This window comes from Takifugu flavidus, unplaced genomic scaffold (genome assembly GCF_003711565.1).
Source record: "Takifugu flavidus isolate HTHZ2018 unplaced genomic scaffold, ASM371156v2 ctg209, whole genome shotgun sequence".
Lineage (NCBI taxonomy): Eukaryota > Metazoa > Chordata > Actinopteri > Tetraodontiformes > Tetraodontidae > Takifugu > Takifugu flavidus.
Genome location: NW_026621882.1, coordinates 20001 through 37316, shown reverse-complemented (window position 1 = coordinate 37316; position 17316 = coordinate 20001). Strand labels below are relative to the sequence as shown.

The following is a 17316-nucleotide window of genomic DNA, read 5'->3' as shown; positions in this document are numbered from 1 at the left end:
AATTACATTAAGTGTGTGTGTGTGTGTGTGTGTGTGTGTGTGTGTGTGTGTGTGTGTGTGTGTGTGTGTGTGTGTGTGTGTGTGTGTGTCACAGATAATAAATGTCCTCTGGCAGCTCCTGTGGTCTCCACGTTGCTCCAGGGCCGGAGGACACGTGAGGTTTTTATCACCGTCCCATAAAGCCGTTGGCATCATAAACGGCTGCTAAGTGATGAGCTCCTCTGACGGGAACTCCTCACACTCGTGTCCTCTTGCTGCTCCAGCTGTGCTCCAGCTGTGCTCCACTCACGGACTCACCTGCTGAAGTTCTCGTCTCACAGGAAGTGGCTCCTTTGGAGTCCATGAAGAGGTTTTGTTGAGGTTTTCTTGCTCCTTCGTTGAGAGTGGACGTGTCCTCAGTGCCCTGCTGAGGCCCCCTGCAGAGACCCTCTTGGATCCTTCACCCAGCATTTGAATGGCTCCGATCTGCTGAACCCTGAGCAGAACCACCTGCAGCCGGCAACAGAAGATCAACTCAGCTTCAACAACAAACTTCACGTTCAGCAAATGAGTTTAGTCCCTAAAAGTCTGTTTCGGTCAAAAATCCCACAATTTCAAAGTTGAAGTCGTTGAGAATGAATCTTTCAGGGGTCCGAGTGGTTCTGCTGAGCAACAGCATGAGCAGCAGGTCCGTCTCAGATGTTGGGGTCCAGAGGAGCGACATTCCCAAAGGAAACGCCAAGAAGCAGCTTCAGAATAAAAGCCTGTGTGGTTCGTGAGGCTGGCTCAGTGCATCCCATAATACCCGTGAGGGGTGGGGCTGTGGACGTGATGCTCTCGGACCAACGGCCCTGAGCGTCTCACATTTATGAAACAGCCAAAATCAAATGAGCACGTGTCCGAGCGGCCAAAAGGCTGAGCAGAGGTGGTCCCCCGAACCCACCTGGGACCTAAACTGAGCATTCGCATTAGCATTCGCATTAGCCTCATTCGTTAGCGGTTAGCAGAGTTGTTTTTGTTGTGCTGGGATGCTCGTGCTATGCTAATGTCTGCTGAACTCATTTGTACACCTTATCGCTCAAATGTTGGAAGGGTTAGGGTCAGGACTTGGTTCAGAGGGTCAGGACATGGTTCAGAGGGTCAGGACTTGGTTCAGAGGGTCAGGACATGGTTTAGAGGGTCAGGACTTAGTTCAGAGGGTCAGGACTTGGTTCAGAGGGTCAGGACATGGTTCAGAGGGTCAGGACTTGGTTCAGAGGGTCAGGACATGGTTCAGAGGGTCAGGACTTGGTTCAGAGGGTCAGGACTTGGTTCAGAGGGTCAGGACATGGTTCAGAGGGTCAGGACTTGGTTCAGAGGGTCAGGACATGGTTCAGAGGGTCAGGACTTGGTTCAGAGGGTCAGGACTTGGTTCAGAGGGTCAGGACATGGTTCAGAGGGTCAGGACTTGGTTCAGAGGGTCAGGACATGGTTCAGAGGGTCAGGACTTGGTTCAGAGGGTCAGGACTTAGTTCAGAGGGTCAGGACATGGTTCAGAGGGTCAGGACTTAGTTCAGAGGGTCAGGACATGGTTCAGAGGGTCAGGACATGGTTTAGAGGGTCAGGACTTAGTTCAGAGGGTCAGGACTTGGTTCAGAGGGTCAGGACATGGTTTAGAGGGTCAGGACTTAGTTCAGAGGGTCAGGACTTGGTTCAGAGGGTCAGGACATGGTTAGAGGGTCAGGACTTAGTTCAGAGGGTCAGGACTTGGTTCAGTGCTGCTTTTGATCCAGTTGATCACAGCATCCTGTTACAGAGACTGGAACATGTGATTGGGATTAAATTGAAACAATTTTGATTGTATAAGATGCTATATAAATAAAGATTGATTTGATTTGATTGATTCAGAGGGTCAGGACTTGGTTCAGAGGGTTTGGGTCAGGACCTGGTTCACCTGTTCGATGTTTCGGTGGAGAAAGCTTTATTTTGGTGGACCTCTCCGGAAGCTCCTTCCTTTAATGTGACGCTCTTTGCGTCCACCGGAGGCTCCGCGTGCCGCCGCGCGAGGCTTTTCTTCTGCTCCTGCTCTCGTGAAGCGAACGCACGCGGTGAAGCCCGCGCTTTTCCGCGGTTCTGACCCGGCGTCGCCACTTCTGCTGCAGTTGTCTTGGTGGTTCGTGTGTTCCGGTACCGGATCCAGTGGGTCTGTGCTCCGCCCGGAGGCAGTGCTTCCCTCGGGCTGGTCTGACAGGAGCACCGGCGGGGGGAGCCGTGGTTGCGGTGTCTGGCTCGGTGTCGGAGGACCGCGGGTCCAGCTCGTTGGGTTCCGATACTCATCCGATCCGTCACACGACGACGGGATTCTTCCTCCGGAGATGCTGCTGCTGCTGGTTCCCGTCCTGTGTCTCTACCGGCCGCTCGGAGCGGCTCCGAGCGGCAGCAGCGAGCAGATGGACACCGGGGTGGTGAGTTCGGTTCTCCCCGTCTGGTTTGGGAGTTTTCCCACTGGCAGCTCCACACCGGGGTCCTCCTCGGGTTCTGATGGGTTCTGTTTGGTCTTTCAAACTGCTTGAATAAAAATCATTATAATTCCTTCATCATTTTCTCAACACATTATTTCAGTAACAATCAAATTTTGGACATTTTCGGACATTTGCAACGTGTCATTCCAATAATGAGATTATACTCGGACTGTTCCGATCATCTGATCAGCCAATCACAGAGCTGCAACACTCGTGGAGGCTGTCACCACCAGAACCTTCAGAACCACCAGAGCAGATTCTGTTCATCAGAACCTTCAGTAGGTTTTGTCTGCTGTGAAGTCCAGCCTGAAGTCTGTCAGAACCACCAACATGTGTCCCCACAAACGTGGACCACAAAGACCAGTTCCACCACTTCACACATCTCCAGTTGCTTCCACGAGCTCTGGGCTCGTGTACCGACATCTTTTTAGGCAATAATTTTATCAGCTCACAGCAGGGCCTCGGTTGGACTTGGTGACTGGTTTTACTGGTGTGGTGCCAGTCCGTAGTTTGGTTCTGTTGTGTGCTGAGCACCGCTGACTGACGGATCTCCCTGTGATCTGGTCCTTCTGCTGATGGTCCCTGAAGTGGCCGTGTGATCTGCTTGGGTGGGATTCTGAGATCATGTGATGGTTCCTGCTGGTTTGGGGGGTAAGAACTCGTTGGGATGTGGTAGCTCAGTCTGTGGGGGACTGGGCTGAGGAGTGGAGGCTTCTGTGTGTGTGTGTGTGTGCGTGTGTGTGTGTGCGTGCGCATCATTCAGTGTCCCCACATCAAGCGAAATGTGTTGTGACAGAACAAAATGCTGAAGCTTCTCGTCATTAAAATAATGGAAAACAAATACGCATGACATCTTTTCTTTTATTTAAAAAAAGCCCACTTTTACATCCAAAAGTAGCAGAGTTGCTCGCAATTGTAGCTCAAGTATCATAGAATACCTAAATGGTGTCAGCTGATTAACATCAGATCCAAAATCATGTGCTCGAATCACAAGCGTACAGGTCAGAGCTGCCAAGAGTCCAGAGCTCTACAGGACAGAGCTACCAAGAGTCTGGAGCTCTACAGGACAGAGCTACCAAGAGTCCAGAGCTCTACAGGACAGAGCTGCCAAGAGTCTGAAGCTCTACAGGACAGAGCTACCAAGAGTCTGAAGCTCTACAGGTCAGAGCTACCAAGAGTCTGAAGCTCTACAGGACAGAGCTGCCAAGAGTCCAGAGCTCTACAGGACAGAGCTGCCAAGAGTCCGGAGCTCTACAGGTCAGAGCTACCAAGAGTCCAGAGCTCTACAGGTCAGAGCTACCAAGAGTCCGGAGCTCTACAGGACAGAGCTGCCAAGAGTCCGGAGCTCTACAGGACAGAGCTGCCAAGAGTCCAGAGCTCTACAGGACAGAGCTGCCAAGAGTCCAGAGCTCTACAGGTCAGAGCTACCAAGAGTCTGAAGCTCTACAGGTCAGAGCTGCCAAGAGTCCAGAGCTCTACAGGACAGAGCTGCCAAGAGTCTGGAGCTCTACAGGACAGAGCTACCAAGAGTCCGGAGCTCTACAGGACAGAGCTGCCAAGAGTCTGAAGCTCTACAGGTCAGAGCTGCCAAGAGTCCGGAGCTCTACAGGACAGAGCTACCAAGAGTCCGGAGCTCTACAGGACAGAGCTGCCACGAGTCCGGAGCTCTACAGGACAGAGCTGCCAAGAGTCTGAAGCTCTACAGGACAGAGCTGCCAAGAGTCCGGAGCTCTACAGGACAGAGCTACCAAGAGTCTGAAGCTCTCCAGGACAGAGCTGCCAAGAGTCCGGAGCTCTACAGGACAGAGCTGCCACGAGTCCGGAGCTCTACAGGACAGAGCTACCAAGAGTCCGGAGCTCTACAGGACAGAGCTACCAAGAGTCCGGAGCTCTACAGGACAGAGCTACCAAGAGTCCGGAGCTCTACAGGACAGAGCTGCCACGAGTCCGGAGCTCTCCAGGACAGAGCTGCCAAGAGTCCGGAGCTCTACAGGACAGAGCTACCAAGAGTCCGGAGCGCTACAGGACAGAGCTACCAAGAGTCCGGAGCTCTGCAGGACAGAGCTACCAAGAGTCCGAAGCTCTACAGGACAGAGCTACCAAGAGTCCGGAGCTCTACAGGACAGAGCTACTCAGAGGACAGAACTACTCAGCTACTTATTGTTTAGTTTTCAGTTTTTGATGAAACTGATTGAAAGTGATCAGTAGAAAGCCGTTAGCATGTGTGCATTAGCCTGATGTTACAGGGTACCACAGTCGGAGCTGTGTGTTAGCACTGCTGTCCTAGTTTTCTCTGGAGTTGTGTGGCCTCTCTCCTCACAAGTGCACCAGGGGACGCGTAATCAGGGCACACAGATTATTTCAGGAGCAGAATAGAGCTGCAGCCTGGAGGGAAACCAGCTGATCCGTCAGCCTGTCAGGTGGGCGGAGCCTCCAGAGACGTGACGCTTTGTGAGCGAGTGTCGCTGACGGAGGATGTGTGGCAGCTGTTGGCAGGTCGCGTGAGTTGTCTGTGGAGCACCGTGAGTTGTCTGTGGAGCACCGTGTGTTGTCTGTGGAGCACCGTGAGTTGTCTGTGGAGCACCGTGAGTTGTCTGTGGAGGAGCGTGTGTTGTCTGTGGAGCAGCGTGAGTTGTCTGTGGAGCAGTGTGAGTTGTCTGTGGAGCAGCGTGAGTTGTCTGTGGAGCAGCGTGTGTTGTCTGTGGAGGAGCGTGTGTTGTCTGTGGAAGAGCGTGAGTTGTCTGTGGAGCAGCGTGAGTTGTCTGTGGAGCAGCGTGAGTTGTCTGTGGAGCAGCGTGTGTTGTCTGTGGAGGAGCGTGGTGTTGTCTGTGGAGGACGTGTGTTGTCTGTGGAAGAGCGTGAGTTGTCTGTGGAGCAGCGTGTGTTGTCTGTGGAGGAGCGTGTGTTGTCTGTGGAGAGCGTGAGTTGTCTGTGGAGCACCGTGAGTTGTCTGTGGAGCACCGTGAGTTGTCTGTGGAGCAGCGTGTGTTGTCTGTGGAGCAGCGTGTGTTTTTCTGTGGAGGAGCGTGTGTTGTCTGTGGAGGAGCGTGAGTTGTCTGTGGAGCAGCGTGTGTTTGTCTGTGGGAGCGTGTGTTGTCTGTGGAAGAGCGTGAGTTGTCTGTGGAGCACCGTGAGTTGTCTGTGGAGCACCGTGAGTTGTCTGTGGAGCACCGTGTGTTGTCTGTGGAGCAGCGTGTGTTGTCTGGAAGAGCGTGAGTTGTCTGTGGAGCAGCGTGTGTTTTCTGTGGAGCAGCGTGAGTTGTCTGTGGAGGAGCGTGAGTTGTCTGTGGAGCAGCGTGAGTTGTCTGTGGAGCAGCGTGTGTTGTCTGTGGAGCAGCGTGTGTTGTCTGTGGGAGCGCGTGTGTTGTCTGTGGAAGAGCGTGAGTTGTCTGTGGAGCACCGTGAGTTGTCTGTGGAGCACCGTGAGTTGTCTGTGGAGCACCGTGTGTTGTCTGGAAGAGCGTGAGTTGTCTGGAAGAGCGTGAGTTGTCTGTGGAGCAGCGTGTGTTGTCTGTGGAGCAGCGTGAGTTGTCTGTGGAGCAGCGGTGTGTTGTCTGTGGAGCAGCGTGTGTTGTCTGTGGAGCAACGTGTGTTGTCTGTGAAGCAGCGTGTGTTGTCTGTGGAGGAGCGTGAGTTGTCTGTGGAGGAGCGTGAGTTGTCTGTGGAGCAGCGTGAGTTGTCTGTGGAGCACCATGAGTTGTCTGTGGAGCAGCGTGTGTTGTCTGTGGAGCAGCGTGTGTTGTCTGTGGAGGAGCGTGTGTTGTCTGTGGAAGAGCGTGAGTTGTCTGTGGAGCAGCGTGAGTTGTCTGTGGAGCACCGTGAGTTGTCTGTGGAGCACCGTGAGTTGTCTGTGGAGCAGCGTGTGTTGTCTGGAAGAGCGTGAGTTGTCTGTGGAGCAGCGTGTGTTGTCTGTGGAGCAGCGTGAGTTGTCTGTGGAGCAGCGTGTGTTGTCTGTGGAGCAGCGTGTGTTTGTCTGTGGAGCAACGTGTGTTGTCTGTGAAGCAGCGTGTGTTGTCTGTGGAGGAGCGTGAGTTGTCTGTGGAGCAGCGTGAGTTGTCTGGAGCAGCGTGAGTTGTCTGTGGAGCAGCGTGAGTTGTCTGTGGAGCAGCGTGAGTTGTCTGTGGAGCAGCGTGTGTTGTCTGTGGAGCAGCGTGTGTTGTCTGTGGAGCAGCGTGAGTTGTCTGTGGAGCAGCGTGAGTTGTCTGTGGAGCAGCGTGTGTTGTCTGTGGAGCAGCGTGTGTTGTCTGTGGAGCAGCGTGTGTTGTCTGTGGAGCAGCGTGAGTTGTCTGTGGAGCAGCGTGTGTTGTCTGTGGAGCAGCGTGAGTTGTAGGGTTCGGGTTTTCAGTCGCTTCTTTCTGCTTTTCTGTTTTCCTCCAAACTTGAATGAACATTGAGAACGTTGGTCACATCAGCAGCAGGAACATCTCAGCATCTTCTGACTGTCTGTTCCTGATGTCCGTTCACCTGTGCTGGTTGGTCGTGCTCCTGCTGTGGTCGGCAACGTTCCCACGTTTTTGTCCTATTTGGTTTTTCTGTCCTGAATAAACGGGTCATCTGTCATGACTCTGGTCTCCACCCGACCTCCTGGGTCACCAGGATTGTGTTTGACTTGGTCTCAGATCTTCCTCCTGAATGTCAGCCGGGGTCGTGGTTCTTCAACCTTCTGCATCACCTTCAACCTTTGAGGGCTCCAGAAGGGGCCCAGCAGCTGCTGATGGTTTCCGTGGTCATGATGAGGCCAGAGCCACCGGAGCCGCGGCTCTGCTCCGTTTCTGGGTTTGATGGATGAAGAGCGACCTCGGCTCGGCTGGAGTCTGCTGGGATGTAGCGAGCGCCTGAATCAGGCCATTAATCTGCAGGGCCACAGTCACGCTGCAGTGGAATCTTGAGCTTCCATTAGCTCCAGAATTATTCAGGAGCTAATTAGGTTTGGGCCGTCGTCGTTTCTCCACAGTTGATGGGAGATAAACGGAGTTTGAATTCTCCCTCTGAAACTGGTCACAGGCCAACCTGCACCTGGGCGGGTGCGAACCTTCACCTGGGCGGGTGTGAACCTTCACCTGGGCGGGTGTGAACCTTCACCTGGGCGGGTGAGAACCTTCACCTGGGCGGGTGTGAACCTTCACCTGGGCGGGTGAGAACCTTCACCTGGGCGGGTGTGAACCTTCACCTGGGCGGGTGAGAACCTTCACCTGGGCGGGTGTGAACCTTCACCTGGGCGGGTGAGAACCTTCACCTGGGCGGGTGTGAACCTTCACCTGGGCGGGTGCGAACCTTCACCTGGGCGGGTGAGAACCTTCACCTGGGCGGGTGTGAACCTTCACCTGGGCGGGTGAGAACCTTCACCTGGGCGGGTGCGAACCTTCACCTGGGCGGGTGAGAACCTTCACCTGGGTGGGTGCGAACCTTCACCTTCTTCTGCTGATGTTGTGGCCAAAGACCCTTTACAACAACAGTAATAACAATGATACAGTAGTAATAACAACAGAGTTCAAATAGGTCCAATATGAGAGAACCTGGGACTAACCTGGTCCAAGTGGAGCTAACCGTTTAACTGGCTCCAAAAGATAAGTGTGGAGCCGCCCTCTGGGGGGCGCAGTGTCTCCCCTACATGTCGGGATTTGAACGTGTCTCCCAGAAAGCAGGTGTTGACCCGGTTCCTGTTGAAAGGTCAAAGGGGACGGTTCCACCACTGAGGACGTTCAGAAGTCTCATCTGAGGGACTCGGATGGAGGACAGAACAACTGCGTCAACAGTTTTCACCTGGGCTCACCCCTCGCTCGTTATTGTTGCTCAGGGGCAAGAATCCAAACCCGCGGCAGAGTTTCAGGCTCCGTTATGTTGGAGAAGGAACATGGCTGCCCAACTAGCCAAGTCCTGTCATTGAGCCCATGAGCCAGGGAATTACCCGCAATGACATTAAAGCAGAGATGTCAAACGTACGGCCTGCGGGCTGGATCAGGCCCGCAAAAGGGTTTAATCCGGTCCCAGAGATGATTATGTAAAGTATAAAAATGAACTGTAATCAACTGCCGTTCTAAATGCGTCCGTTGGGTGGCGCTATAGCAATTGTGTTCAGCAAGCAAGCTGTTTCTACCGGGGCAGATCAAGCCGGACAAACAAGAGCCAATCGATGAGCTCTTCTGTGTTGTGTTTATTACGTTTCTACTTTTAGCATTTTATGCTTGAGTGTTTGAAGAAAGATCCTCCTTCCTCCTATTGTTCCGCAGAAGTGACGCAGCATGTTTGTTGTGTTCACGCGTTGCGGTGCTGAAAGAATAGAACCTTCGTTTTCATGCCCACAAATATGAAAAGTTTCAAGGACGGCGGAGAAAAGAGAAGGTGGACGAACTGTTGTCTCGTCTGAAGAAACGGCAGTCGGAGACATCAGTGACGCTGAAGCTAGTTACCTTATTGCTAAAGAAATCGCGGTGGCTTCAAAACCATTTAGTGAGGGCGAGTTCCTAAAAACCTGCATGGTGAGGGCAGCGGAGGTCATGTGACCTGAGGAGCGACAGGGTTAGGGGTTCTGACCGTTCTGTGGGTTTGGACACCCAGTTAAAAACAGCGTAAAGGGTTTTATTGCTTTTTCGGTGATGAAAGCACGGACAATAAATTGAAATGATTTGTGATTCATAGCGATGTTATTTTGGACAGTATTAAACAGAGAAAACAATCTGAAGTTGTTGTTTTTAAGTTATGTACCATGATTTTGCCGGTCCGGCCCGCTTGGGAATAGATTTCACTCTATGTGGCCCCTGAGCTAAAATGAGTTTGACCCCCCTGCATAAAGGGAGAGGAAGGTTCCCCTCTTTGCAGATGACATATTGGCGTATTTCTCCAACCCTAAACGAACGCCAACAGTCATTTTTGCTAAAACGTTAGCATAAAGCTAGAAGCCACACAGTTCTGAAGCTGTGGGGAGGGACTGGAACACCTGGTGGGAGGTGTTGTGTCTCTTTCAGCCCTTCTCACCGAGCTCCAGGACCAACAAAAGAGCAGCGCTGGAAAAGGAGGTGAAGGTCACCTACGTGATACGAGAGGAACGTGCAGAACACGTGCAGTCGCCACCTTTACACGTGCAGTCGCCTCGTTTACACGTGCAGTCGCCACCTTTACACGTGCAGTCGCCACCTTTACACGTGCAGTCGCCTCGTTTACACGTGCAGTCGCCACCTTTACACGTGCAGTCGCCTCGTTTACACGTGCAGTCGCCACCTTTACACGTGCAGTCGCCTCGTTACACACGTGCAGTCGCCACCTTTACACGTGCAGTCGCCACCTTTACACGTGCAGTCGCCTCGTTTACACGTGCAGTCGCCACCTTACACGTGCAGTCGCCTCGTTTACACGTGCAGTCGCCACCTTTACACGTGCAGTCGCCTCGTTTACACGTGCAGTCGCCTCGTTTACACGTGCAGTCGCCTCGTTTACACGTGCAGTCGCCACCTTTACACGTGCAGTCGCCTCGTTTACACGTGCAGTCGCCACCTTTACACGTGCAGTCGCCTCGTTTATAAGTGCAGTCGCCACCTTTACACGTGCAGTCGCCTCGTTTACACGTGCAGTCGCCACCTTTACTCGTGCAGTCGCCACCTTTACACGTGCAGTCGCCTCGTTTACACGTGCAGTCGCCACCTTACACGTGCAGTCGCCACCTTTACACGTGCAGTCGCCTCGTTTACACGTGCAGTCGCCTCGTTTATACGTGCAGTCGCCACCTTACACGTGCAGTCGCCTCGTTTACACGTGCCAGTCGCCACATTTACCGTGCAGTCGCCACCTTTACACGTGCAGTCGCCACGTTTACACGTGCAGTCGCCACCTTTACTCGTGCAGTCGCCACTTTACACGTGCAGTCGCCACCTTTACACGTGCAGTCGCCACCTTTACACGGCAGTCGCCTCGTTTAACATGCAGTCGCTCGTTCTTTACACGTGCAGTCGCCACCTTTACACGTGTGCAGTCGCCACCTTACACGTGCAGTCGCCTCGTTTACACGTGCAGTCGCCTCGTTTATACGTGCGTCGCCACCTTTACACGTGCAGTCGCCTCGTTTACACGTGCAGTCGCCACATTTACTCGTGCAGTCGCCAACCTTTACACGTGCAGTCGCCTCGTTTACACGTGCAGTCGCCACCTTACACGTGCAGTCGCTCGTTTACACATGCAGTCGCCTCGTTTACACGTGCAGTCGCACCTTTACACGTGCAGTCGCCAACTTACACGTGCAGTCGCCTCGTTTACACATGCAGTCGCCTCGTTTACACGTGCAGTCGCCACCTTTACACGTGCAGTCGCCACCTTACACGTGCAGTCGCCACCTTACACGTGCAGTCGCCTCGTTTACACGTGCAGTCGCCTCGTTTATCGTGCAGTCGCCACCTTTACACGTGCAGTCGCCTCGTTTACACGTGCAGTCGCCTCGTTTACATGTGCAGTCGCCTCGTTTACACGTGCAGTCGCCACGTTTACACGATACTTACGGCGAAACGCTTGAGTCCATCGCTGGTTCCATCCTGAGTTTGAAAGTCCAGTCGGGTTCAGCTCTGGTGGACCATCATCCCTCTCGTCGGGGCTGCGTACGATGCTTCTTTTACCCATAATTCCCCTTCCTGTCATCTGTGGCCTCAGTCCCGTCCTTCATCTGCAGCAGATCTTTAGTTTCAGCCTCTTTGCACTTTCTGTTTGATAGAAGCTGGTAGTTTACTGGTAAACTACCAATGGTGAAACGACCTGCGCTAAACTACCACTGGTTGCTGGTAGTTTACCTGGTTAACCACTGGAACAACAGTGTTTCTCTTCACAATTGTTTCAGGGTTTTGTCAGTTGTGTAGTTCTTTGGTCAGTCACACTCTTGTTCAGTGGTAATAACAGTTTGACTTGTAATAAAGGATCCAACCTGATACCAGCATGAAGATGAGGAGCAGAACAACCTTCACGTGATGTTTCCCCGACTGATCAACATCCTGACTTCAGCTGCTTTCTTCGTGTCTTCCAGGACTGGCTCAGCAGGTTCGGGTACCTGCCGTCCCCTGACCCTGTGACGGGTCAGCTCCAGACCCAGGAGGCCCTGACCCGGGCCATCAGAGCCATGCAGAGGTTTGGAGGTCTGAAGGAGACCGGCATCTTTGGTAGGTTCTGTTGGGATCTCTGGTCGGTTCTGTTGGGCGGAGCTTGGACCTGTGTTCTTCTGCAGATCAGGACACTCTGCTCCTGATGGGGACCCCCAGATGTTCTCTGCCAGATGTTCCCGAGGGGTCGACAGGTCGCAGCAGACGAGCACTGATGCCGCAGAGCAAGTGGAACAAGAGACACCTGTCCTGGAGGTAACAGCCAATCAGAGGGCTGCAAACATCTTCAGGGTTAATGTAGCCCCAATGCTAATGCTACACACACACACGCACACACCCACACCCACACACACACACACTCACACACACACGCACACACCCACACACTCACACACCCACACGCACACACACCCACACGCACCACACACCCACACTCACACACTCACACGCACACACACCCACACACCCACACTCACACGCACACACCCACACACACTCACACTCACACTCACACACACTCACACACACACACTCACTCACTCACACACTCTCTCACTCACTCACACACGCTCTCACTCACTCACACCTCACACACTCACACACTCTCTCACTCACTCACACACTCGCTCACTCACTCACACACTCTCTCACACACACTCACACACTCACAACACACCACACACTCTCTCACTCACTCACACACACCCACACACTCTCTCACTCACTCACACACTCTCTCACTCACTCACACACTCTCTCACACACACTCACTCACTCACACACACACCCACACACCCACACCCACACACACTCACACTCACACACACTCACACACACTCACTCACACACTCTCTCACTCACTCACACACACTCACACACACACACACTCACTCACTCAACACTCTCTCACTCACTCACACACTCTCTCACTCACTCACACACTCTCTCACCACACTCACACACTCACACACACACCCACACACTCTCTCACTCACTCACACCACTCACACACTCACACTCACACACACCCACACACACACACACATACTCACCTTCCACCTGTCCCTCCAGAGTCCGCACCTTCCCGAAGGACTCGGCGTTGCTGGGTCGCGACACCGTGCGCGCCCTCATGCACTACGCCCTGAAGGTCTGGAGCGACATCGCTCCGCTAAACTTCCACGAGGTGGCAGGAAGTGACGCCGACATCCAGATCGACTTCACCAAGGCGGACCACGAGGACGGCTATCCGTTCGACGGTCCCGGCGGCACGGTGGCGCACGCCTTCTTCCCCGGAGAGAGAGTTCAGCGCCGGAGATACGCACTTTGATGACGACGAGGCGTGGACCTTCAGGTCGGCAGGTGAGTGCCGGTGGCCCGGTGGTACCGGGACCGAGGAGCAACCGTGGTTCGTGTCCCAGAGCTGCTCGTGATCCAGTTCTGGGTCCTCTTCCAGACGCTGACGGCGTGGACCTGTTCGCTGTGTGGCGGTTCACGAGTTCGGTCACGCCATCGGTCTGGTCCACACCTCGGCCGTGGAGTCCATCATGAGGCCGTACTATCAGGGCCCGGTCGGGGACCCTCTCAAGTACCACCTGACCTACGAAGACAAGGTCCGGGTCTGGCAGCTCTACGGTACGGCGCCGGTTCTGTTGGGTCTGAAGGAACTCTTTAAACTCCACTAAGTCCCTTTTCTCATCCTGAAGGTGTCCGAGACTCGGTGTCTCACACGAGTGGGCCGGGTGGACCATCACACACAGCAGAACCTCCAGTCCTCCTGGACCTTCCTGACAACAGATCCACCCAGTCAGTTCTGGAAACCTCTATGTTCTGGTTCTGGTAAAGACATGAACAAAGTGGTTGAACTGGACATGAAACCAGGACTTTAGTTACCTGGTAAATGGTCGGTTCCTGTAACTGACTTCCCTACTAACCAGCCTGATGGTGTTTGGGGGAACTCTTTCAGCATTTTGACTCAGTCTCCCTGAGCCGGACCTCCTCGCCCCCCCCCCACCCCCGAGCCGGACTCCTCGCCCCCCCTCCCTGAGCCAGACCTTCCCCCCGTCTTTGTGGCTCTGTTTCCCCATCAGAGTGAAGGTTGACCTGGAGGCTGAGTGTTCTCACCCCCAAAAGTTCCCCCAAGATCCTTCTCCTGTTTGGGTGGAGGGACGCGGAAGAGACGACACCATCAGTGCTGGTTGGACCAGGACGGGTTCACGTCATGCTGTGATGCTCAGCTTTGTCCACTGATTGGACAGCAGCCTCACAGTGGCGTCCTGTGCTGGGCGCCATCATTAAGAGGCGGAACACGCCGCAGCACTGGGGGGGAGGGGGGGTTGGGGGGGGGGGATCCTGTACATGTATGATGGTGATGATGGTGATGATGATGATGGTGGTGATGATGATGGTGGATGGTGATGGTGGTGGTGGTGATGATGTGGTGGTGGTGGTGATGGTGGTGATGATGATGGTGGTGAGTGGTGATGATGATGGTGGTGATGATGATGGTGATGATGATGGTGATGATGGTGATGATGGTGATGATGGGTGATGATGGTGGTGGTGGTGGGATGATGATGGTGATGATGATGGTGGTGATGGTGATGATGGTGATGGTGATGATGATGGTGGTGATGATGATGGTGGTGATGATGGTGGTGATGGTGGTGATGATGATGGTGGTGATGATGGTTGTGATGGTGGTGATGATGATGGTGATGATGATGATGATGATGGTGTGGTGGTGGTGGTGATGATGATGGGATGATGATGGTGGTGATGGTGATGATGGTGGTGGTGATGGTGATGATGATGATGGTGATGGTGGTGATGTGGTGATGATGATGATGATGGTGGTGGTGGTGGTGATGATGGTGGTGATGGTGATGATGGTGGTGGTGGTGGTGGATGGTGATGATGATGGTGATGATGATGGTGGTGATGGTGATGATGGTGGTGGTGATGGTGATGATGATGTGGTGGTGGGGTGATGATGATGGTGGTGATGATGGTGGTGATGGTGGTTGATGATGATGGTGGTGTGATGGTGTGTGGTGATGATGATGGTGGTGATGATGATGGTGGTGTGATGATGGTGATGATGGTGATGATGGTGATGATGGTGGTGGTGGTGGTGATGATGATGGTGATGATGATGGTGGTGATGGTGATGATGATGGTGGTGGTGGTGATGATGATGGTGGTGATGATGGTGGTGATGGTGGGTGATGATGATGTGATGATGATGATGATGATGGTGGTGGTGGTGGTGATGGTGATGATGATGGTGGTGATGATGATGATGTGGTGATGATGGTGATGATGGTGATGATGGTGATGATGGTGGTGGTGGTGGGATGATGATGGTGATGATGATGGTGGTGATGATGATGATGGTGTGATGATGATGATGATTATGATGATGGTGGTGGTGATGATGATGGGGTGATGGTGGTGATGATGGTGGTGATGGTGGTGATGATGATGGTGGTGATGATGGTGGTTGTGATGGTGGTGATGATGATGGTGGTGATGATGATGATGGTGGTGGTGGTGGTGATGATGTGGTGGTGTGATGATGGTGGTGATGGTGATGATGATGGTGGTGGTGATGGTGATGATGATGATGATGGGGTGATGGTGGTGATGATGATGATTGATGGTGGTGGTGGTGGTGATGATGGTGATGATGGTGGTGGTGGTGGTGATGATGTGGTGATGATTGATGATGGTGGTGATGGTGATGATGTGGTGGTGATGGTGATGATGATGGTGGTGGTGGTGATGATGATGGTGGTGATGATGGTGGTGATGGTGGTGATGATGATGGTGGTGATGGTGGTGGTGATGATGATGTGGTGATGATGATGGGGTGATGATGATGGTGATGATGGTGATGATGGTGATGATGGTGGTGGTGGTGGTGATGATGATGGTGATGATGATGGTGGTGATGGTGTGATGATGATGGTGGTGGTGGTGATGATGATGATGTGGTGATGATGGTGGTGATGGTGGTGTGATGATGGTGATGATGATGATGATGATGGTGGTGGTGGTGTGATGATGATGATGATGGTGGTGATGATGATGGTGGTGATGGTGATGATGGTGGTGGTGATGGTGATGATGATGGTGATGGTGGTGATGGTGGTGATGATGATGGTGATGATGATGATGGTGGTGATGATGATGATGATGGTGGTGGTGGTGGTGATGATTATGATGATGGTGGTGATGATGGTGGTGATGGTGATGATGGTGGTGGTGATGGTGATGATGATGGTGATGATGATGGTGGTGATGGTGATGATGGTGATGATGGTGGTGATGGTGGTGGTGATGATGATGGTGATGATGATGATGATTATGATGATGGTGATGATGCTGTGTCACATGGTTTGCATGTGCCGTGTTCTGATCATGTGACCCGTCCTCGTGTCTCCAGCCTCGACGCCCCCGACAGGTGCAGCGGCCACTTTGACGCGGTGGCGCAGATACGAGGGGAGGCGTTCTTTTTCAAAGGTAAACAAGAAACCTGCAGTGGTCACCTGACATGATCATCTGCGGTCGCCATGGTAACAGCAATCCTCCATAACCTTTCTGTTATGGCATAAAGGAATGTTTACGGCCGTCATGTTGCTGTCACCTACACGACATTCACAGTAGCATGCTAGCTCGCGTGCTAACGTTCTGAAGAGCGTTCCTCGTCCGTCTCAGGGAAATACTTCTGGCGTCTGACGCGTGAGAAGCACCTGGTGTCGCTGCGGCCGGCTCAGATCCATCGTTTCTGGAGAGGCCTGCCGCCCAGCCTGGACGGCGTGGACGCCGTCTACGAGAGAGCGGCGGATCACAAGATCGTCTTCTTCAAAGGTGCTCACGCTCGCCACGCGCTTGTCCCTGACACGCTCCAGACGCTGACGCGGTCCCTCCCCCACAGGTAGCAGGTACTGGCTGTTCAAAGACAACATCATGGAGGAGGGTTACCCTCGTCCAATCAGTGACTTCGGCCTGCCCCTGGACGGCGTGGACGCCGCCTTCGTCTGGCTGCATAACCACAAAACCTACTTCTTCAGAGAGCGGCGCTACTGGCGCTACGACGAGCAGCTGAGGCAGATGGACCCGGGCTACCCCAAGGCCAGCGCCCTGTGGAAGGGCCTCCCGCCGGACCTGGACGACGCCATGAGCTGGTCTGACGGTGAGGTGACCTTTTCCCTGACCTCTGCCCCCTTCTCCCCCCTCTGGGGGCCGTGGCCTCACTTCCTGTTAGGACGCTCTTTCTCTGACTCGCTTCCTTTCTCCCCCAGGCTCCTCTTACTTCTTTAAGGGGCGGGAGTACTGGCGCGTTCCGGGCGGCGCCGTGGAGGCGGAGCCTGGATTTCCCCGCCTCACCTCCACAGACTGGCTGCTGTGCTCTCAGATGCAGGCCGACTCCCCCGACCCCGAAGCCCCGGACGCTGCCGCCACAACAGGCGACACTCGCCGCCAGCCCGACCGCGCCCACGACGGCTACGAGGTGTGCTCCTGTACGTCGGACTCCGCCCCCCCGCCGGGCCGGGGTCCTCCCGCTGTCACGTGGCTGCTGGTGTCTCTGTGGACACTCTGGCTGTGACCACTTTCAGAAATGAGACTTTTGTTTGGCGTCGTGGACAGGACACGTGTCAAACATGTCCAAGTCATCATTTTAGCTTCTGCTCCCTGAGCTACAGCGCTAACTGCTCACGAATACCTGCAAAGACGGTTGCAGTGAGGAGACTCCGCCCCCA

At 53.8% G+C, this 17316-nt stretch overlaps 1 protein-coding gene across 1 annotated transcript in view; it reads left to right on the top strand.

Annotated features, from left to right (window-relative positions):
• The first annotated feature begins 2185 nt into the window (after positions 1-2185).
• LOC130519776 (matrix metalloproteinase-17-like) overlaps positions 2186-17316 on the top strand; it is a 15795-nt gene continuing 664 nt past the window's right edge. Inside the window, 12 exon segments of the mRNA XM_057023359.1 lie at positions 2186-2423; positions 11482-11614; positions 11680-11809; positions 12626-12851; positions 12853-12913; positions 13008-13033; positions 13036-13186; positions 13258-13357; positions 15999-16075; positions 16271-16423; positions 16491-16748; positions 16858-17316. The exon segment at positions 16858-17316 is cut by the window's right edge and continues 664 nt beyond it. Of these exon segments, the coding sequence (XP_056879339.1) occupies positions 2334-2423; positions 11482-11614; positions 11680-11809; positions 12626-12851; positions 12853-12913; positions 13008-13033; positions 13036-13186; positions 13258-13357; positions 15999-16075; positions 16271-16423; positions 16491-16748; positions 16858-17162 (1710 nt within the window). The 5' untranslated portion in view covers positions 2186-2333 and the 3' untranslated portion in view covers positions 17163-17316.